Below are 24,043 nucleotides of genomic sequence, written 5' to 3' on the forward strand. Positions count from 1 at the left end.
TGTGGAAGTATACCACAGAATTGCCTGGATGACCTAGAAAATTCCTAACAAGGACATATTTTGTCGGCTGCAGATATCAGTCTTGTGGGTGTTGTATATGCTCTGTAGTATCAGAAACAATTTCCTATTGTATGTTGGTTGCTGGGGAATACAAGACAAAGTACAGTTGCACCCCTTTCCAGCCTATGGATTTCCAATAGCAAATGGTCATGGTGAACAAAATATTTAACTAGAGAGGCCTTTAACTCAAAGGGCCTTCCTTATGTTCATAAACAGATAGGTTATTTTGGAATTGGTCAGAAAAATCTTGCCATTATGAGCTCAACAAAAATAAGATATTTAGCAATGTATGTTGGATGTGAACTCTACTACATCATGAATAAAATTGCAGATAAAGTAGGGAGTATGGATGATTTAGAACACTAGCTTTTGCTCTGCTTTAAAGTTGGGGATGTGGGGGTGATGACTACATTTTTCAAGATTGCAAATGATGTTCAGTAGTAGAGACCATCCTGTGACATCAGGAGCTTCTCTTAGATAATTAAGGTCTTATGAGGCTTAATATAGGTCTAACCAAGATTTCTTTTTGTTCAGAGGCCTGCAGAAGATCCTGTATGTAAAACTGAAAATGGTAATTATGAATTTAGTTGAGACTTTTTTTTTGACACAAACATATTATAAAGGGTGTCATATTATTTTATTTAGTGGCTGGATGTAAACCTTGTCACAGGCCTTGAGCCCTTCCACATTGTCCATCACAGATGCTAGAACTTTTCTGTATGCAGCCTGTGACTGAGCCTGCAAATCACCTAATTGGAAAGATTATTGTTCCTCTTTATCCATAGTCTCCTAATGCATGCAAATTATCACCATCAATAATATGTGTACACAGAACATACTTTTGTTCGATTTGCATAAAACCAAACACACAGAGCAAATCTTATATTCATTTATAATAAACCTCATCAGTTAATGTCTTTATTATAGAAATAATGAAGATGCCAGCTTTAATTAAACCCTTTACATTGTTTGCTTCCTTCTTTGATTTGTATCTCCGTTTGTGATTCACTGGGAAGCATAGCCTCCACTTTTATACAGAAGGAAGCTGGCAGTTGGATTATAAATCCTGACATGGATGCCAGGAAAAGAACAAGTTACTCAGTTTCTGAAAGTTTTTCTTGCTTCCCACCATACTCTCTCCAAGAAAGCAAGTCCTTTCTGTCCATCATGCTCCTAATAGCACTACTGTACATTTATAAAAGCTGACAAGGGAACAAACTAGAAGCATTAAAGATGTCTAGTCCTGAGAATTTTAGTCTATAATTAGTTCCTACATACTTTACAGATGAACATCACAATCTAGCCTGGGAAAACCAACCTTCTATTGAGCATCATATGAAAGGCAGCTATATGTTAACAAGTTTGTGTTCGATTTGTGAAGTCTTGTGTTGGATGTTCAAGCTGTTTTAATGCAGGAATGAGGGACTCTTGAATTTCTAGGTGATTTGGTCTACAACTCCCATCAGCCTCATTAAACTTGACCAATGACAATATACTGAATGGGTTTTGGACCAACACAATTGTTGGAAAGTCATTGGTTTCTCATCTCTGTCTTAATATAATATATTGCTCTGATTGAAAAGATATGGAGTCTATGCTGATGTACTGTAAATTTTTCTCTCTCTGTAGTTTCCACTGGTTGTTCCAGAAAACGTCCAAGATCTTCATCTTTTTCTTTTCAGTCCTCTGACTCTCAGTTGTACAGAGGTATGATTCCTAACCCCTTTCTCATTTCTCATGATAAATATTTTAAAATGAAAAAAAAAATGTACCAAAGCTAGTGAAATATATTCATGAAACTAAGTTAAGTTTTATAAGGTGTGGTTTAGCTTCCATTCCTTTCAAACTTATTTTATAGCTTGATATGGATGACAGTGGAGTAAAAATTGTAAAAATGATAAATATCATGCCAGATATCTGCCATGTTTTGATATCAAAGAAAGAAACCATTATAATTATGTTTGCCTGCATAAATCTGTTTGCACAGTTACTTTTGCTAAAATTATATAAAAATAAGTGATCTTGCAAAGAAAACTATGGATTGTTTCTTATATTTACAGAAAGTGTATGTTCACCAAAACGTTTGAGATCATCGTCCTTTACCATCCTTCCAACATTCCCGCCATCGCAGCCAGGTAAACTAAAAATGGACTGGTGAATTCATTAAATTATTATTATTATTATTATTAATCTTTATTTATTTTCTGCTCTGCCTCCCTGAGGGGAGTCAAGGTGGATTACAGAACACATATATGGCAAACATTCAATGCTTTGTCTTTATATATATATATATATATATATATATATATATATATATATACATACATACATATACACACACACACACACCCACACACATATATATAGGACAAAGCTCCCAAAGCATGTTGAAGAAATATTCAAACTGGAATAGAAAACTGACTTTATTGGGCAAACATTTGTTTTGCAGTGAAGAAGAATAACATATTCATGACCTCCATACCATTACAAAAGAACATTGGTGTGAAAGCCATAGAAAAAGGTAAGCGGAATTATCACTAGATACATATTCCTTGCATATGTTACCTGAGAATGAGGAAGAGAACTACACTGATGCATGCCTGTATGAGGATTAAGATAGGAAAGGGTATGTTTTTTTTTTATTTCCAGACACTGCAGAAAGACAGTGTGGGCCAGGAAGAATGCTGAAAGGAGTAATGAGGAATCTGAGCTTTCTATGAGGCAGATTAGATCTTCCTCATAGAAGGCCAGATCTCACTCCCAACAAATTAGGACTAAATCTGCCTTTTAAAAAATGCAGAGGAAATGAGTAAAACATGTACTTGGAGAATTTTTTTCCCACATGACATTCAATCATGCATAGGTCCAAACATTAAACAGAATGCATATTTCCTCAGATTATTATTATTATTATTATTATTATTATTATTATTACAACATTTTATTTATATTCTGCTTTATCTCCCTAAGGGGACTCAGTGCAGATTACAGTATACACATATATAGGCAAATATTCAACACCTTTTATACAGTAAACAACAATACACAAAGGCAAAGGTTTCCCTTTTCATCTCTGGTGTCTGGAGGTAATGCTCAACTCTGGTCATAGAGAGGTGCTCTTGTTCCATTTTTCATGCCAAGGAATCTGCTGTCCGTAGACACCTTCTTGGTCATGTTGCCGGCATAGCTGCATGGACACCTTTTACCTTCCCACCAAGGTGGTACCTATTGATCTACTCACATTGCATGTTTTCAAACTGCTAGGTTCGTGATGTTTTGTATCGATGTTGTTCTCATGATGTTTTGTATCGATGTTGTTCACCGCTTGGAGTCGCCTGAGGGCTGAGAAAAGCGGTATATAAATAAAGTAAATAAATAAATAGGTTGACAGAAGCTAAGGCTAACAGTGGGAGCTCATCCCGACCTGTGGTTTTAAACTGCCAACCTTCAGGTCAGCAAGTTTTTCTGCAGCTAGAGGTTTAACCCACTGTGCTACCGTGGCCCCCTTCTCTTCTTATAGTAAGGTTTCTTCAGAGATAGGAGGAATATCCTATCTTGGAAGTCACACTTGCAAATTAAGTACATATTTACTTTCTAATGGTTGCTCAAAATTTAAACAAATTAGACTCAAGATTCAGAAGCTAATTCTGTGCTATGGCTAGAGTTAGTAGATCCCGGAGCTTGCCTGAGTTTCCAGTTTCCATAAGTATTCATGGAGACAAGGGTGTAAATCCTCAGTTTTGGTGGGCACAAGTCCAGGCAAGAGGAAAGGGTTGTGTGCAAATCTCCAACTCAGGAGAGCAGCAGCTTGCTATGATTTGCAAGGTTTAACTGAATTGTTGCTGCAACATGCAAAGACTCTCCAGAGAACCTATATATTCACTTAGTTAGCTTCTTCTTCCCTCTTACTCATTGTGGTGCCAGGGAAAGATGACAAACCATGAGCAACTGTGGTTGGTACTTACTTAATGGATAACTCTTAATGACAAAGGGTCATCCTTAAATCTCAGATTTTGGCACTGAAATCTCAGAGCCTGGGATGATCCTAAATTGGCAATCCTAGCTTTGACAGAGGTTATTCATCCTCTAAGAGGGCCCCTCGTCTAAAATGCTACATCTATTGTGTAGTGTGGCTCACAATCACTCTGTGTATTATGACACAAAAGCATCAGGCATGAGGAGAAACTGCTGAAACATGTAGACTGCATAGATCATTCTATGGTTCAACCCTTAATCCTACTATATGTAGTCATATCCTTTAACTTTACTAATCTGGTACACATCTTCCCTATGTGTGGTCCTATTTTTAACACATATGCAGGATTTTGATATTTCAAAAGTCTTGCTTCATCCCTACAAAAGAAAGTGCCAGGTGTGGAGTTATTTTATAAGCAAAATCTGGAAAGTTTCCAGGAGACCTAGCTGCGGTTCTCCTAGAATGAAAATAATTGTCCATGTGACAACACTTACCTGAGACAAGATTTGCATAGGGTGTCTTTGTTTCACAAGGCAAGTGATTTTAAAAGAAACTTTTTAAAAAAGTGACCAACCAAAAATGACAAAAATTAACCCTGCTTGCCTTTATTTTTGCAAGGCATTCCACCCACAAATGTACAATGGGATGTTTTGAAGCCTGCTGTCTTGCAACCTCCAAAAGCTTCTATGAGCAGACTAGCTGAGAAGATAAGTGCTGAAAATGTTCTGCCAGATAATCATAAAAGAGACACTGAGGTAAATACTGCGGGAATGGGGAATATCATTTGAACAGGAAATATGTGGTTCTGTTGTTTCATAAATGACTATTAATATTTTATGGAGTGGAGTTTTGATACTTTTAGCTGTAACTTTTGTTGTGCATTTCCTGTGCCCCAAACACAGACACTTAAATTCAATTTGAAATCACAACTGTTATAGACCCACAGAATCAGTTGCAGAATTGTCTGATGCAAAGCCTGTTGTGCAACAGCCAGAAATTCTGATCAAGGAGCAAAATAAATTAATGGATAAAGAAACGAGCTAAGGCTTTGTTATTGAAAGAGCTCCATTAATGATAGAAGTGCTCTGAATTAACACAGCACTAGGCTGAGAAAATAATGGGGAAGGAAGAGTAAAAGCAGATCAAAGAAGAGGGAAATTTGCATCATTTTTTTCCATGTCAGGAGCAACTTGAGAAACTGCAAGTCACTTCTGGTGTGAGAGAATTTGCCATCTGCAAGGACGTTGCCCAGAGGACGCCCAGTTGTTTGATGTTTACCATCCTGTGGGAGGCTTCTCTCATGTCCCCACATGGGAAGCTGGAGCTGATGGAGGGAGCTCAATCGGCTCTCCCCAGATTCAAGCCACTGACCTGTCGGTCAGCAGTCGTGTCAGCACAAGGGTTTAACCCATTGTGCCATTGCATCATTGAACATTTACTTAAACTTATGACTATTGCTATCATGAATTCATCTTGAACTCATTAATGCTGAGCTTTGTTGCATTCCCAACCAATCTAGACTTGGGTAAATCCTGTTTATTCAATGGATCTATTCTAGTTGGGATAAGCAATTGAAAATAGGTCAGTACATTAGTATGTGTGTATAGGGGGTTTTCCATTTATGTTTTCTCTTCTTCTGTTGTTTTAGGTATCTCAAGATACTTGTTCCTGGACAGATATCTCAGACAAGAAACCCTTTTCTCTTCACATGTCATGCCCACAAATAATAGGGTATGTGGACTTAAATCTATTCTTATTTTTTTTATCTTGAAAAAACATTCACTTAATTTGAGTTTTCTTGAAATATCACCAAATTTGAGTCTTCCCAAAATTAATATCCTTTAGATATTATTATTATTATTATTATTATTATTATTATTATTATTATTACCACCACCACCACCACCACCCTGCTTTTTCTTGCCACAAGAAGGCTCAAAGTGACTAGATATGTTAGAATACTACTGGTGGCTAGTAATGATGGAAGTTATAAACCAATATGTCTGGAGGACTTGCTTGATTAGACAATACGTTTACAAAAGACCTCCATATCCACAGGGGTTACATTCTAGATTGCATATGACAACCCCGTTAAATTACCTGACTTCTAATTCCAGCATACCATAGACTCACCCTGGAAGATTTGAGAAATTCAAAAGAGATTATTTCCCCCAGGCACAAATGAGTGAAACCCACAGATATGGGTTCTGTGGTTACAGGACTCTTGCTGTATTTCTTTACTTTTTTCTGCCCAGCAGCTTGAGTTAAAAGACTAGTGCCAAGAGGCAAGGGGAAAATATTTGATTTTGGGAATGTACCCAGATGTTAATGGATTTGCACAATAGCAGAAAGGGTAGCTTCCAAATGTCGTTATTTGCTGGTTACATTTCTATTATTACTTTTCTCCATTGCATTCATGGCAGTATACATGACTCTCCCTGGAATGATTTATGGATCAGATTGAGAGAGAATGAATGACAAAACGTGACCAGTGGGACATGACCCAGTAAATGTCATGTGGAAAGTTGAAGCTGTATCTCCCAAGTCCTAAATCCATAGTCTAATTACTACTAATCACACTGATGATTTTCCACACCATCAGAAATCCTAGCTGTACAAACTTGTCTCAATAGTTTTAACAAGAGCCTTATTTATCATGGATTGCATCCCTCTGCATATAGCTGTACACATAGTGATCCCCTTTTCTAAACTCACAAACGTTTGGCATTAGCTGTGTGCCATACCCATGGTAGAGCATGAGCAGCTATTTTTTCTGTTGCAACTCTCAGCATTCCCCAGCCACTGGGCCATGTAGGATAGGGGTCTCTGAGAGTTGTAGTCCCAAAAGTAACAAAAACCCATTTTGTGTCTGTGGTTGAAGCACCAAATGTAGGGCAAGTCTATTGGGCATGGCTTCACTGTAGTAAAACAATGTGTTCTAGGAAGAATGTATTATTGAAGGCTTTCATGGCCGGGATCACTGGGTTGTAGTGAGTTTTCCGAGCCGTATGGCCATGTTCTGGAACATGGCCGTACAGCCCAGAAAACTCACAATAACCCAGTATTCTAGGAAGACCAAAAGATTTCAAGAGGGCTTCCAGAAAGTAGTTGGCACTAGGGTTTCATGACAGGTCTTCTGTGTTTTTATCTCAAGGGAGGAAGGACTGAGTATACCTAACATATATGAATATATATTAACTGGCGTTATTTCCTCTTTCCCCCCCTCTTGACTGATGTGTTTTTCTTAATCTTGGTTCTAGCAACCAGTTATCTCACTGCAGGATTATCTCAAACAGTAGGCAGTCTAACTTCGTGTTTGGAGAAAATATAATAGAAAGAGTTTTGGTAAGTAGTGAAGATTTTTGTTTCATTTGGTGGGATGGTGGAAGGTCAACCAGGAAAAGTTACTCCCCTGACTTAGATTCACCCTTTATGTCATACATGGGCATCTGCATTCTGCAAATGTTTACATTCATTTCATAGCCCATTAAATTTAGATCTTGTTAAAGCAATTTCATTTCTTGAAGAATGTGAGGCAGCTTCAAAAATGTCAGTCATTTCAAATACACCTTTCTTAAAATTTCACAATATGTTCAGCAAAAAAGGAAAACCACTGATGCATTGAAAGCTGCCCATCTATGAAACTGTCTTTGAGTTTTTGGCAATTTAAACACAACTTCTTCTGAAATCTTTTCTAAATAAAACCTTATCTAATAATGCAATAGGGATAAATGTGAACTTTCTTTCAAAGACACCTGGGTAGGGAATTCCAGTGATTGAACTGGCTTATGTATTATCACCCATTTATCTGTAGCAATTAGCTTCATCTAATATTTCCTGCATATCAAGTTCCCTTTTAAAGGCAGAAAATCAGATAGGACTCCTTTTTCCTCCCAGTTGCTAAGTAACCCTTTGCCTGGGCACTTTGCACATCACATACACAGCATTTACTAACGGTGTGAGGCTAAGTTTACTTTTGTTATTCAGAATGACAAAGAAGTACAAAAGCAGTAGGGATGAACAAAAATGTAATCAAAGTTGCTTTTTTGACAATAGTATTCGTTTCATATGTCAGACTTATTGCAAGAAAAAGTTCACATTTCTTGGAAATTTATACATTTATTTATTAATTGCATTTCTATATTGCTCTTCTCACCCCTGGGTGGACTTAGAGTGGTGTACAACATGGCAAAATGGCAAAAATTCAATGCCAAACATACATATAAAAGCAATACATAACATAACTACATCAATAATGTATAAAAATGAATTAAAACCATTAAAACTATACAAAGAAACATCATAACATGAACATAAAACATATTAAATACTACACCAGCCTCATGGTTATCATTTATTTATTTATTTACTCATTTTCTACCCCGCTCATATCAGCCTGGAGGCGACTCAGGGTGGCGAACAAGTCGGCACAATTCCATGCCATATAAAAATAAATACATCAATAAAACAAGGAAAAACATCACAATATATCTAAAAGCATAAAAATAGTGCATAATAAAAATGTTAAAACTATGTCATGTTTGATCCTCATCCATTCCGTTGTCCTTAGCCCTTCCTGGGTCATTTTCTGATTCAAGTTTGTCTGATTATGACGCGGTGCTAAAAACTTGCTCAAAGAGCCAAATTTTCAGGGTTTTTTTTAAAGGTCAGGAGGGAGGGGGCCGATCTAATATCCCTAGGCAGGGAGTTCCACACCTGCTCCAGTAATACTAGGTTTGTGATATGTTTCAGAGAAATAAAATGTGTACATGATACATACAATTGGCAAATGCAAGCAGCAAATGCAAGTGAAAAATGTGAACATGCAGGGAACAACATACAAAAATGCATATGATAGGAAAACAATTTTGTAGATTGGGAAAATGTACAACAATGAATATCAATTTCCATGAAGAAAAAAAAATGAATCTCTCAACTTTATTTGAATAGAAGAGAACGGGAATGCAAGTGGGATTTGGAGAAGTGCAACAAAATCCAGAGTGAGAGTTTTCACAGCTCTAACAAAGGAAGGTGCTGAATTGTGTGGAATGCAGTAGAGCAGTATACAGTGTATAAAATTGCAATATCATTCCCATCTAGTGAAGACAGAATATTAACATATACTTTCCACCCAGTCTTTATGCTGCTGTATTATGCCATTTGTTCTTTGTAAAAATAAAATAATATCTAGCACACTATCAAGTGTATTTCCAATTTGTTCCATTGCAATATCTTTCTCCAATTTTTGAGTGACATGCTCAATTTTCCATCACATTGCATCCCATCCCATTCTACAATGTCTTTCTCCAATTTACTTTAGAAACCTGAAAAATCCCCAGAGCCGCTGTCGGAAGATGAAGCACACTACTGTGAAAAAGAAACCACCTTTTCCATAGGCTTCCATACCAGTTCTCCATGGACAAGTAGGTGCTATACAAATTAGCCATAACTATATAATGCAAGTAAGAGCTCTCACATGGAGTTCTGGTTGGTGTCTTAGTGTCACCTCCACATTGACTTATAGCCCCTCCAGTTTTTAAGTCCCAATAAGAGATTAAAGGCAATGGAGAAAAACTGCATAACATACAGACAATGTGACCAGTCATCATTCGAATCCCTTGGCCAGTCATTCAGATCCATTCATTGACTTTGCTCACTATTGGATACTGTGAGATCCAGTATGGGTGTTGAGGCCTGTGAAGCCTTTGAGGATGAGGATTTTCTGGTTGAGCCTGGTGTTTCTGTGGGGGAAAGCGAAAGTGTTTTTCAAAATGATGAGAATATTTTGGGTAAATCTGTTGTTGAGGAAACAGACAGTGATTCTCATGAGAATCAGACAGGGATTGACACTGAAAGGAATGTGTAGGAGACAGGAGGGTTACAGATAACCCAGTGTTTGCAGATCCAAAGGGATAGTGCAAAACAGAGACAAATCTGATATTCAAAGGGGCTAAAAGATAAACAAAGGGAGACTGTAGGTGTGAGAAAAGGGTGATGTCATGGGCAAGAGGGAGTATTCTTAAGGAATTGGAATCAATGTTTGGTGGGGAGATCAACACTGTCAATTGTGGTGTCCAATTCTGGGCACCACAATTGAAGAGAGATATTGACAAGCTGGAATATGTCCAGAGGAGGGCGACTAAAATGATCAAGGGTCTGGACAACAAGCCCTATGAGGAGTGGCTTAAGGAGCTGGGCATGTTTAGCCTGAAGAAGAGACGGATGAGAGGAGATATGATAGCCATGTATAAATATGTGAGAGGAAGCCACAGGGAGGAGGGAGCAAGCTTGTTTACTGCTTCCATGGAGATTAGGACAAGGAACAATGGCTTCAAACCACAAGAAAGGAGATTCCATCTGAACATGAGGATGAACTTCCTGACTGTGAGAGCTGTTCAGCAGTGGAACTCTCTGCCCTGGAGTGTGGTAGAGGCTCCTTCTTTGGAAGCTTTTAAACAGAGGCTGGATGACCATCTGTCAGGGGTGATTTGAATGCAATATTCCTGCTTCTTGGCAGGGGGTTGGACTGGATGGCCCATGAGGTCTCTTCTAACTCTTTGATTCTATGAGTCTATGATTCTATGAACACTGGATTTTTATGTGTCAAGTTGCCTGCCTTGGCAGCTCTGAGTTAGGAGTTCAGTTCTTGAATCTGTATCCTGTTTTCTGTTTGTTCCATGCCTCCTGTTTGGATTACAAATCTTGTTTCAAATTTCTAGCCTTTGGGATTATAGTAAAGTTTAAGTATCAAGCCTTTATATTATGGTCATGTTCATGCTTTCAAGCTTTTGGATATATTCCTGTTTAAGTGCAACAACCCCCGGATTACAGTTTCTTGCTTTTGCCTTTAGTGATTTTGGAATTCGTATTCAGCGTTGGTCATTGATTTTGTTAAGCTTCTGGAAATCTAGCTCATGGATGTATTTTGAAACTGTTTTATATTAGATACTATTTTCTTAATAAACTTACTATTTTGTTCATCTGTGTGATGTTTGGGTGAAAAGGGGATTAAGTAGGTAGCTGGACTGCAACAATGGCCATGACGCCTTTTTTTTTTAAAGTAACTACATGTAAACTCATGGGAATATCCATGCTACCATTTGCCCACCTCCAACTCTCCATATTAGCAGCAAGTGGCTAGGAACCAGCAGTGAACTGTACATCAGGCTTTTTTGTTCCAATACATCTCAGAACTGGGAGGGAAAACATTTTCTAAGGAGAGAATAAACTTTTGCTATTGGTGGGAGCAATTGCTACAGAAAGTCTGCGAAAACAAAAATATAATCTGGTTATTTTTTTAAAGGCACCATCTAAATTTGAGTAAAAATTATCACACCTATCACCAACACTTACTTTGCTTGTATTGTTTCTGGGGCCGATAGTAGCTTTTCAAGGCTACTAATAGAAGTTCAGAAAATTATCTTAATAACAGCTAGTTATCTCTAAAACAAAGGCATTTTGAAGAAACAAAAGGTCAAGACCCATTACATTTTATTATAGCAAATGTTTTCTCTTATTGTAATATAGGGCTTTTAAAAAATATTTCCCTTTTTCTTGTGTAACATCAGATTTTGTCAAGGGCACAACACTGGCAGAATCAGCTGCTGCTTATATATCTAACAAACCAAGACAAAGATATTTATTAGATAAAGTTGAAGTCACAACGGGAGAAGAAGCAGAACACAATGTCTTGCAGGTAAGTTTTTCCCTATATATTTCTATGGAAAATTTTGAATTCTATTATATTAATTCTATAGAATTATAATATATCAATAGGGCCCTCTGGTGGCATAGCAGGTTCAATTTTAAATTAATAAATAATGAATTTACTAAATTATTTTAAGTTGTATTAATTTAGTAAATAATACTAAAACTTTAAAAAAATAAATCAGCAATTAATTTGTAGTTTCCACATCCATAGCAATTCCTTTTTCAATTTCTCACCCTTAGATCAACTGCAAGCTTTTTTTATTTAGCAAGGCATCACTGTCCTGGATCGAAAGAGGCAGTGGCTCTCTGAGACTTAACGATACATCTAGCAATAATTGTGGGATGCTTCAGTCAAGACTGGGTGAGAATTCAGCATTCATTTTATCTTTCTTCATAAAATTAATGTGTTAATTAAAGGAGCTTTGAGTGACTAGTTCAGGCATGGGCAAACTTGGGCCCTCCAGGTGTTTTGGACTTCGACTCCTGCAATTCCTAGCAGCCAGAAGGCTGCTAGGAATTGTGGGAATTGAAGTCCAAAACACCTGGAGGGCCCAAGTTTGCCCATGCCTGGACTAGCTCATTTATTACATTTTCATAGGAATACAACTACAGTTGTGAATCAAAATATACATGCCCATTATTAAAGACATGAACATTTCAGTCGCATATGAAGCTCCGCTGTCTCCCCTAGTTGCAAATGAACTAACAAAAAGGTTTATAGTTATGGTTTTGTCAGGACCAAGAAACTATGGTTAACACGTTTGGAATAAGGTAGACTATTAAGCCATAATTATTCTGGCAGAAAAGAAACAGAGCAATGTTCCCATCTGGTTGGCGAACTTGAGTTCCAGACATTTGGACGTTCCTTTGCAGTAAAGAATTCCTTTACAGTAAATAGAACAGCAAAAAGGACATAGTCATCTTTTTGTTTTAAGGCAAGATAGACAATTGAAGTAATCAGATATTCTACATTCTTAGGAAACATTGGAGCATGAGAAGGTTCCTTGTATACTGTTATTCCATCATACCCATTGTTGTTAATTATGAGTATCACTCCCTCTCTATGTTGAGTCAGGCAGGATAGTTTTCTGTTCCTTCTTGGAGAACCTGAAAAGCCCAATGTTACTTAACTCTGAGATCTGATGTGGTCATGAGGTGGTGTACGAAACAGGGACATATCCTGCATTAAGAGAAGGGGATTTCAGTTTTCCTGCCTTCCTTCTTAATATTCGGTTTCTTCTGCTTATAGTCATGCGAAATCAAGGAAGCATGAGGCTGGTTCTCAACACCAAACTCTGGACTCAGATGATCGTAGAAAGAGCAAACAGGAAGAGTTTGTGCATCACAGCAACAGACCTGGAGGACAATTCAGTCAAAGTGTTTCTAATTCAGGTAAGAAGTACGTTTTACTATCCATTAATAAAAGAGATGGAATATATTTAATTTAATGTAATATTTTTTGCATCCAAGCAAAATCAATTAACAGGAGGTGTAGGTTCATTAATTTAAAAAAATTGGATATATTCAGAAGCTAGCATCATGGAGTTTAATGAGACGTTCTCTCTAGGATAAGACATCTCTGTTTGCCTAAGTATATAATTTTAATTGATTTGCACTTTTTTTTTGCAAAACTTGATTTGTACACATATTCATTTTAGATCATTCGGATTCAAGGTGTTTGGGGATGCTTTAATGATTCTGCCAATTTCCCCTCTTCTGTTGCATCCCTCTACATTGTGTTGTTGTGTCCCTTCACGTCATTTTTGACTTCTGGTGATCATTACCATGGAGTTTTCTTGGCAAGATTTGGACAAAGGGGTTTGCCATAGGCTTCCCCTGAGGCTGAAATAATGTGACACGCAATGGGTTTCCATTGCCAAATGGGTATTTGAACCTTTTTATTCAGAGTTGTAGTCCAGAGCTCAAACGATTGCAGCATACTGGCTTTCCCTGCATCCTTTCACTCTGAATCAGAGGATTCCTTAATATAGTAATTTTTCTTTTAGTTTAAGGTATTGCATTGGGAACAGGGACTGGGACAGGTATACTATCTGGTTGAGAAGACCTACAGGACTCAAAATGTTATTAAATTGTACCTTCAAGTGAACCAATGGGACCATGTTGCAGGGTTATCTTGAGAAGATTTATTCAGAGAATACTTGTTGTCACCTTCCTTTATGTCTCAGAGTGTGTGACATGTTCAAAGTCACTCAGTAGTATTCCATGGCTGAACAGGATTTTGAACCCTGGTCTCACAACATGTCTAGTCCAACACTCAAACCACTCTATCATGCTGGTTCACACCAACATTCATATGAATTTTTAGTGCAACTTTTTAGAAATGTAAAAAGTCCTGAAACATTAGCAGACATCCTGCCCTGCTGTTTGCATAAAACCACTCTATGAATTTGAACTTCACTGTATGATTATTCTAGATATACAGTTGAGTCTCGCCTATCCAACTTTCACTCATCCAACTTTCAGTCTGCCTCCTGCCCGGATCCTCAGCTATTTCAATGCAATGTTTTGGTGCTAAATTCATAAATACAGTAATTACTGCATAACATTATCATGTACTGATCTGCTTTTTCTGTCAATTTGTTGTAAAACATTATGTTTTGGTGCACAATTTGTAAAATCATAACGTAATATGATGTTTAATAGGCTTTTCCATAATCCCTCCTTATTATCCAACATTTTCGCTTATCCAACATTCTGCTGGCCCATTTATGAGCATAAGCAAGACTCTACTGAGCATAAGCATAAGCAAGACTCTCTAGAGCATAAGCAAGACTCTTCTGTACATCAACAAACTACTCCATTGGACTAAAGGCAGCTTGAGACACTCATCATGTGAACTTTGTAGAGTTTAGATCTTTTTTTCCCAGCAGAAATTGAGCAAGATGTCAACTTCCTGAAAGGGGGACTCTACTATAATTAGAGGGCCTAAATGATGACAAAATTGATTCCACATCCTTTTTGGGAAAAGCAGGGAGTCATTTGGGGCAAATGGAATGAAATATAGAGCATGTGAGCAGTTTTGCTGCTTTTCATTGTGTTTACCACATAAGCAATACTTGATAATGGAGGTCTCCTTTGACATGTAGAACAACATTACTCAATCACAGAAAGGCTTTCGTTTATGACAACTACTTCTTAAAGATTGTTTTTCCTTCTTCTCCCTTCTTGTCTCTGTATACAATTAGATATGTTAAAGTAGTATTATTTTTAACTATTTTATTTTAAAAATTGTATTTTCTAGCCAGTAGAATATCATGTACAATATCTGTTTGATTATTATGCATGTATTCAGTATGTTTTGCCTGAATGAATCCTTGCCATGGGGGACAAATAGTAAAGGAAGAAGACACAGCTTATAGCATCTCAATATAGTTCACTCTAATCATTTTAGAACTCTCTTATCTTCAGTTTGCTCAACCGTCCGTTGATGTGTTGCAAAACAATCCTAAATGGCCCTGTGCATTATATTCGTTACACAGGCAAGTTCAAAGGATGCTGCTTCTCTGTATGCAGCAATCCACCACCGTCTCGTTGCACTGAGAAACTCTGCAAAGCAGGAATGCAATGGGAATCTAATGGAGCCAGAACCAGATATTCAACAGTTAAATTGTGAGAGTGATGAAGATGAGAGTGAAAAAATAACGGAAATGAACAAAACCAGATCAGGTAAGGCTTTTTTCCATAGTGTAACTGGCCAGACTTCACTCAGATCCATTAATATACTTCTTTTGTTTACAAGACTACTGCAAGGTTTGAATTTGTAAGTCATTATTCACTTACATAGTGTGATGGGAGCTAGAATATATTTATTTAATTTATATGCCACATTTCTTCCAGAATAAAAGACATAAAATCAGAACACATTTTCCATGTAATTTTTTAAAGTCTTCCATTCATAATTATATCAGGTTTTGCAATACTAACACGTGCATTCATATACAGAAGTGTTGTATGAGCCCATGATTCCATAGCACTGAACCATGGTGGTAAAAGTGGCATCAAACTGCAGAAATTCCACAGTGTAGAGGCACATAGAACCCTGACTTGACAGTACCAATGATCTAAAGCACTATAAAAACCCTACCACTCTGTGGATAAATTCATTGGCTCTCTCTTACTTTTAGCTTGTATTTTCACTCTATATGGCTAACATGTCCAGTTAGAAGTAAATGGATCTCAGTAAATGGATCATGCTGGATTGAGCTAACTGGATATGGTAAAGATTTTTTAATGAATTAGGCCACTAAAAACACTCAAGAGCATTATCTATTATTATTATTATTATTATTATTATTATTATAATAAACATAACAAGATTAGTACACAGCAAACAAGATCACTCTGCTGGCTGTTGTACTGGATCACATGTCAGACACTTCCCAAGTATCTAGGACTGTGTGATGTATGGCAAATAATGCGTGCAGATCCCAATAGAGTGGCCTTCTGCAGCTGAAAGATGCTAATTTTGTCAGTGCCTATTGTGTTTAAGTGCAAGCCAAGATCTTCAGGCATTGCACCCAGTATGCCAATCACCACTGGGACCACCTTTACTAGCTTGTGCCAGTGTCTTTGCAGTTCAATCTTTATTATTATTATTATTATTATTATTATTATTATTATTATTATGTTTATTTATACCCTGCTTTAACTCCCCAAAGGGGGCTCAAAGTGGCTTGACATAAAAGTATCCGTATCCAATTTAAAATATACAAATATACAAACATCAAAACAGAATTATACACATCAGTATTAAAAATACGTGTTTTCTTTCATTGTATATATATATTAAAAACATCCACAGTTTATACTATTTGTTTCCTCTTTTCATTTGTGGTCTAATAGCAGCCTGGAGATATTTCCTTTTCTAAACATAATGTTTTGTTTTATGTATAACCTTCTGCTCATAAATTTTCTTCATCTAAAAATAAGGTGTGAGGATATACATCCCTTTGATCCTTTCACTTTAAAGTTATGTGTGTGAGTGCGCATAAATCTTATGGAAACTTTTTTTAGCATTTACAAAATTCTTAATTGCTTCATTTTAATTTAAGAGTTTGAGGATTAATTCCTGTACACATTTATAAGAGAGGAAACTATAAATAGCAGTCAAGTGACTTCTAGAGGTAGCTTGCTTCTGCAAAATATGAGACATGGAAAATACTGTGAAGTGAGTCCCAGTGAGTAGACTGCTAAGCATTATTTATAAAAATGACACATTGCCCAGTGGAAACGAGTCGCCAGAATCCACTGGCCTTCACTGACATTTCTGCTTGGCTGGCATTACCCAAGTTCTCCTACTTTTTCATGGGTAAAAAGCTTTTTTGGTAAACTTTCAAGGCCTCTCCCTTTATTTTTTGGCTGTACACTACGTAGAAGCAAAATGACTAAGTGGAACCTGTTGTATTTTAGATATATTATGAGACAACATCATTCATTGAACAAGTAAAGCAGAAGGCACCAGGAAAAGAGAAATACCACTGTAGAATGGGAATGACTCCATAAAAGAATGGCACAGCCCTCAGTTTATATGTCCTACAGAAGGCTGTTGATGTCCAACTCTTTCATTCATCATAAGTCACAACTGACTCAACAGCAAATAATATCAACAACAGCCACAAACCTTTAATGTAAATGCCACTCCAACTTTCTCTAATACTAACAACCTCTATACTGAGGATAAGATGAACACTGAAAATACATTTGTCAATAAAGCTTTGAAGCTCATTTTCATACTGTAGCTACTATACCATGGAACATACTACTACTTCATCAAGCAACAATAGTTTTAAAAAGACATTTAGAGAGAATCCCTTCCCTTTTAGCTAGAGAAATAGCTTTGAAAACTCTGTGAGGAGGTAATAAAAGTCCAGCATTTGTTTGCAGAGTTCAGTGAGGTATCAAATCAGAATGCTGATGTGCAAGTTAAACAAATATGTTGACAAGCCAAGGCCTCTGACACAGATCTAGATAAAGACTTAGTGATGATAACTCAGGACACAGTCCTTGGGGGACATTTATATTTTGGTGTAAATTCTTATTTTGATGGGGGTCTCAACTGTGTGAGTGAGTTTAATACACAAAATAGAGGGTTGACAGAAATTCTGAATATTTCATATCTTCCCTCAGTCCAAATTCCTCCTCCTTTTAGCTCCAGGTGATCCTTGACATCCTGACCTATTCTCTTATCAGATAACCTTGGCAGGGCTTCTGACAGTTCCTGCTTTATTTATTCTATGTTGACTTCAGACTCCTTATCTTCTGTGCTAGCTGATCCTGTTCTAAGCGCCAAGAAGCCATGTGGTCTAACTTCCCTGTGCTTTTGCTTCAAATACCAGTATTTGCAAAAGGAGCCTGTGGTTAATGACTAGTGTTGTGATTTTGGAAGCAAAGACTCCAAGATCTGCACCAAACTGAACAGGGTTTCAAAGAGAGAAAGGAAACAGAGGAGAGAAAATTGGGAAGTATTGTGGGTTGAGGGAAACCTTGAACTTGCACCAGACCACAACTCATAATTATTCCTTGTCTCTCAGGCTAGGTAAAGGTTTTCCCCTGACATTAATCTAGCCGTGTCTAACTCTGGGGGTTGGTGCTCATCTCCATTTTAATGCCAAAGAGCCAGTGTTGTCCATAGACACCTCTAAGGTCATGTGGCCAGCATGACTACATGGAGTGCTGTCACCGTCCCGTTGGAGCGGTACCTATTGATCTACTCACATTTGCATGTTTTCAAACTGTCAGAAGCTGGGGCTAATAGCAAGAGCTCACTCTGCTCCCCAGATTCAAACCTTTCGGTCAGCAAGTTCAACAGTTTAACATGCTGTGGAACCAGAGGCACCTATCAAGTATCCCTCAGGCTCTTAAAAAGGAGAAGAGGAAAAAATAGGGGGAAATGGTTAGAGCCCCCATGTTAGATGATACTTTAAGTTCTTCTTAATTAAAAATTAACTTTGGCTGCTCAAGCTATCTATTTCTTAGGGATCTATTTGTTCATGAACAAACAGATGGAATTTTCTTTGATGTCCCCACTGTAGCTGCTTAATGGACGAGGTGCTTTTCAAAAACCCAAGAAAAGTAGGTTGTCTCTTAAACATTTAGTGAAAAGTTAAAAGGAACCTCTCACTTCCCTCTATTAAAATGCATTGCAGGCCACTAGCAACTGTTATGCGCTTTAAAAAGATATACAAAAAGGTTACCATATGAATGGGATCTTTGAAAAAAACTGGCAGGCATGAATGCCCAACGTGCTCTGAGTGCTCAATGTTGCCCTTTGCTTTATTCTCAAGTGTTTTTTTGTTCTCAGTCGCAAAATTTGCTTGCTGAACTATCGCCAGCATTCCTCTAAGAGACGCCTCATTCCAGCTCTGTTTATTAAGATATACTGTTGCATTTCAAGGTTATGTATGAAACTTTGACTGAATGGATTTGGATGATTTCGCTTATGATTTCATTGGAGTATTCTAGTAACTTCTACTGTTTACAGATTTTTTCCCACATGACATTAAATGCATAGCGGACTCAAAAATGCAGTAGCACACACATGCCATGCCAAACTGTGCATTAAAAGGTTTGGGGCATCAAGGGTGCATCCACACTATGGAATCAATATCGTATAACACTGCTTTAACTGCCCTGCAGATGGCCAATTCTCTCAATTTGAAGTTTCTCAAGTAGCTTCTGACATGATAAAAAAATGTTGTGGCTCAATGCTATGGAATCACAGGAGTTGTAGTTTTACAAGGTCTTTATCTCTGCCAAATAGTGCTGGTGCTGTAGTTTTCTTTCCCCTGAATCTATTGGACTAGATTATATGGTAATGTAGATTCACATAATCCAGTTCAAAGCAGATAATCTATTGAGAAGACCAAAATTACGCACTCCGCTGTCTCCCTTCTTGAGTTAACTAAGGTCCCTTCTTCACTGCCATATAAAATCCAGATTATTTGCTTTGAACCGGATTATATGGCAATGTAGACTCATATAATCCAGTGCAAAGGAGATAATGTGATTTATCTGCGTTGATAATCTGGATTATATGGCAATGTAGAAAGGCCCTTTGCATTTTTAACTGAGTTTGCAGGAATCAAAGTGGTGGAGGCTCCTTCTTTAGAGGCTTTTAAACAGAGGCTGGATGGCCATCTGTCAGGGGTGCTGTGAATGCACATTTCCTGCTTCTTGGCAGGGGGTTGGGCTGAATGGCCCATGAGGTCTCTCCCAACTCTATGATTCTGTGACTAAAGTGGGAGGAGAAGAGAGTGTATTTTAAAAGCAGCTGAAAAGGTGCGGTGGTAGAGGACTATTTCGAACTCTCCCTGCCAATTTCAGAGGAAATAAAAGAGGTTTTTGTGCACAGAATCAAACAAGTTATTGTGGATCTGAAGTAATCTTTTCTGGCTACATTCAGAAGATCAGTAAAACAAAATTATATTACTAGCTGAAATCTCAAGATGGAGCTCAGTGCCTAGGTCCACAGCAAGACCATGGGATGGAGTTTCATTGCTTCTGGCATAAGTGGGGCACAGATCTGGAGCTTCTGGACTCATTCCTTTGCTTCTTTTCATTTGGCAAATAGCAACTTCCCAGCCAAGGATACTATTGTCCTGATTGGCGACCTTCCTTCTGGTCCCAGTTCAGCTAAAGCTTCAGTCAGTCCTGCACATTCTTTCTTAGGAATTAAGTGCTACCGAAATGGATGAAACCTAGGCATAAGTGTAAATCTGTTTGAAATTCATTGTGCATATGAGTTGGGTTCCATTCCTTCCAATGGGATAAATTAAATTGAAATTAACTTTTCCAAGACTGCAGCCAGCACACTGATGATATGTAGGAAACCCCTGTTCATCTAGAGTAGGTCATACAAATTGGTTTCCAGGGAAAACATGTAGATTTCTTCCCACTACCAATGGTAAAAGTTCCCACGGGATAAAAAGAATAGCAAAGCATTTGTTTGCAAACACTCTTTCTATATTTCTAAATAATCAAACTTTAGCAGTAGACCTTTAACACTGATTGCATTTCCTAGTGTTTTTTTCTACAGATAAAAGACTTTTAACGCCCAGTACTTCAATACTAGCAGTTACTTTGGTCTCAAGATTGTTTACTCCCACATTGCACAATAGTGAAGTTAGAATGGAGAAAAAACTGACCTTGAGATGAAAACAAAAACCAGAAAAGAATTGGTAGCTTAATAATAATGTACCCAATTGAAGTTTACAGGACTATCATATGCATGTTAATTTCTATGCAAAAATATCTGCAGTGTATTTATGTGATTGTGTTTGTGCCTTCAAGTTGCCTGTTACCTTATGGCAACCACATACATTTCATATGGTTTTCTTAAGCAAGAACATTCCTTTGAAATATAGTCTACATCACTGATTCTTGAAAGTATGGGTCCAGGCCCCAAATGGGGTCCTCTTGGCTAAATGTTGAGGTCCCTAAACTTGGCAACAGTAAATCAGTTAGCAACATGCAATGTTTACAGTAGACTCTGCAGAAAATGATTCATCTGTACGTTGTAAAAAAGGCGAAATCAGCCAGTTTAGCAAGCCTTGCAAATGCAGATTTATTATTGGTGAAAGTTTAATTTCTATACCTATTTATGTACCCAGGGTCATGTAAAAAGGACTAGGGCAGAAAGGAGTTTAAGAAGCTATGGTCTACAGCATATGGGATTTGCTAATAGTCTCACATCAGAATACTAATCACGACTGATCCTGCTTAGCTTCTAGGATTGTACAAAATCTAGTACCTTTAGGATATTTAAGTCCCAACTATACAATTAGCCTTCCATGTCCATAGTATCCACAGTATCCAGATACAGTCAGGCTCCCATATCCATAGATTTTGTATCCATAGATTCAGCCATCCATGGTTGAGCCTTGTTTTTGCATTTTGTATAAGAGATGCCCTTTTATAACCTCACTGTATATAATGGGGATTTAGCATCTATGGATTTTGTTACTCGAGCAAGTGAGGGGTGGGTGGAGCTTGTATCAGATACCATGATCCCACTGTATTTATATCCTGACTTTCCTTTGATAAGCTCAAGATGACATATGTCTCTCATCCTTCCCTGTTTGTTCTTACAATTGCCACTTTGTGAAGTAGGTCAGGGGGAGACAGTGAGTTCCATGGCTTAGTGGGGGCATTAACTTGGACATCCCAAATCCTAGTCAAAGATTATAAACACTATACCACGCTGACTTTCCAGTCTCTTACTTCCTATTAAATTGTTAAGATGGCAGTATTAGTAGTCTGAATTTAGGCAATACTGTATAATTTAAGTCAGGTATGGGCAAACTTGGGGCTCTCCAGGTGTTTTGGATTTCAACTCACGCAATTCCTAAAAGCTGGTTGCTGTTAGGAATTGTGGGAGTTGAAGTCCAAAACACCTGGAGGACCCAAGTCTGCCCAAGCCTGACTTAAGGAATGCTATTTTTAATTTTAAAGTTTCAGAAAATAACTATCATGTCATTATATTCTTTTCCAGACCATTATAAATGGATCCGAAGACACTCTGTGGTCTGCTCGTGACAACTCACTACTTACAGCCCAAGAAACAAGATTGAAGATTTGTGTTATTTGGTGGTCTGGAAGCCTTGGCACATGAGAAATTTCTCTGCAGCATTTGTTGCATGACTATGGGGCAAAGATTTCTGAATATTTACTCCAGACTCCGAGGATACATGGAAGAAGCACTTTAAATGTTCCAGTCACGAATCTGTATATTTCTGCAGAAATCTGAACATGGTCCCAGTTCTTTAGGAATAATGTTTGAAAAGAAAATAAGCTACAGAATTTTGAATGAGCTGGTTGAAAAGACACTTTAAAGAAATGGATAATCCTAATCCAAATTCTTTCATCATATTGATGGCATTAATCAGTTATCTATGAATTGTTGACTATGCTATTTCTCAATAGACAGGTGACACACTGCTGATAACATTTTTGCAAAATGCTAAAGTTAAGGTTTTACTTTGATTTAAGTTAGCTTTATCCTTGACTACTTTGCTGACAAGTGAGTTTGGGGGCCAAATTCTCATCTGGAAAATAAAAATATCATTTGGTAAATGAAATTTAAAAATGGGGATTGTTTCGTGGATTTATCTACAGGATGAGATACTGACGACTGGTACTGCTTTTCGTTTTCCACTACATGGCAGTGATACCAACTTCCCATGAAAATTCTCCTCGAGAGCGACGTGCCTTGTAACCTTACTTTCCAGATAACCCTCTTATTTTCTGCACTGAGGACAGATGTGAAGAATTCATTCAGCTTCCTTGCTGTATCATATTTTTAGCAAACCTTTAATGCACTCATCGCCCAGTGGTTCTTTGGTGGTTTCCTGCTTCTAATCCCTTTAAACTTTTTTTTAACTCTCTTCATGCTTTTAGCAGCAAATTCCTTATAATCCCTCTCTTCCATTGTCTCATTATGTGTCTGCATCTCTTTTGTGTTTCTTTTCATTCTCATTTGGACCAGGCTTTCTGAAGATGATGACTTAAATAATAAACCAGCTGATAACAAGGCACCAATACAAACAATCCTCAAGTTACAAACAAAATAGGTTCTGTAGACTTGTTCTTAAGTGAATTTGTTTGCAAGTTGGAACAGATACATTTTTTTTAAAGTGTAACTATCCAAATGTATATTTTTTAAGCTTTGGTTAGCATTGGCATCTTCCTAATGATACACGGGTTAAAAACAAAACCAAAGTATCTGGAGGTCCACTTCTGATTTTGGAAATGCTGCTGTTTTCCCAATGTTAATGAAGGGAGTGGCTCTGCAATGCATTGAAAAGGCAACATTTCCAAGGCAACAATCTCCCTCTGATATGAGGAACCTTGAAAGGCCAAGGCCCACCTCAAGTACTGGAGGCTACAGTTTCACCAGTCTTGTGTATTGAGAATTAAATCTCACTGTGAGTGCATCTATACTGGGGAATTAATGCAGTTTGACACCACTTTAGCTGCCATGGCTTGATGCTATTCAATCCTGGGAGTTGTAGTTTTGCAAGGGCTTTGGCCCCCTCTACCAGAGTGCTAATGCTTCATCAAACGACAAATCCCATGATTCAACAGCACTGGGCAATGACAGTTAAAGTGGTGCCAAACTGCATTAATTCTACAGCAATGTTTGATGGGACTCACTGTCGAAGTTGTAGGACAGCATCAGTTTACTTCACTCTTCAATAAAATTACATTTTCTCTCCTTTTCACACATAGTAATATTTGAAAGGAAAGTTTGTGCCGGCAGGACTGAAGACCGACAGGTCG

The 24,043-nt window shown here is 37.6% G+C and overlaps 1 protein-coding gene across 1 annotated transcript in view; it reads left to right on the forward strand.

The window, feature by feature from the left end:
• RANBP3L (RAN binding protein 3 like) overlaps positions 1-23,078 on the forward strand; it is a 41,211-nt gene extending 18,133 nt beyond the window's left edge. Inside the window, exons 3-15 of the mRNA XM_060761398.2 lie at positions 595-631; positions 1,690-1,767; positions 2,121-2,195; positions 2,510-2,581; positions 4,655-4,791; positions 5,685-5,767; positions 7,297-7,381; positions 9,357-9,459; positions 11,605-11,732; positions 11,987-12,107; positions 12,996-13,138; positions 15,247-15,433; positions 22,257-23,078. Of these exons, the coding sequence (XP_060617381.2) occupies positions 595-631; positions 1,690-1,767; positions 2,121-2,195; positions 2,510-2,581; positions 4,655-4,791; positions 5,685-5,767; positions 7,297-7,381; positions 9,357-9,459; positions 11,605-11,732; positions 11,987-12,107; positions 12,996-13,138; positions 15,247-15,433; positions 22,257-22,300 (1,293 nt within the window). The 3' untranslated portion in view covers positions 22,301-23,078. The remainder of the gene's footprint in view (positions 1-594; positions 632-1,689; positions 1,768-2,120; positions 2,196-2,509; positions 2,582-4,654; positions 4,792-5,684; positions 5,768-7,296; positions 7,382-9,356; positions 9,460-11,604; positions 11,733-11,986; positions 12,108-12,995; positions 13,139-15,246; positions 15,434-22,256) is intronic.
• The last annotated feature ends 965 nt before the right edge of the window (positions 23,079-24,043 follow it).

This window comes from Anolis sagrei, chromosome 2, assembly GCF_037176765.1.
Source record: "Anolis sagrei isolate rAnoSag1 chromosome 2, rAnoSag1.mat, whole genome shotgun sequence".
In the NCBI taxonomy this organism is placed as follows: Eukaryota; Metazoa; Chordata; class Lepidosauria; order Squamata; family Dactyloidae; genus Anolis; species Anolis sagrei.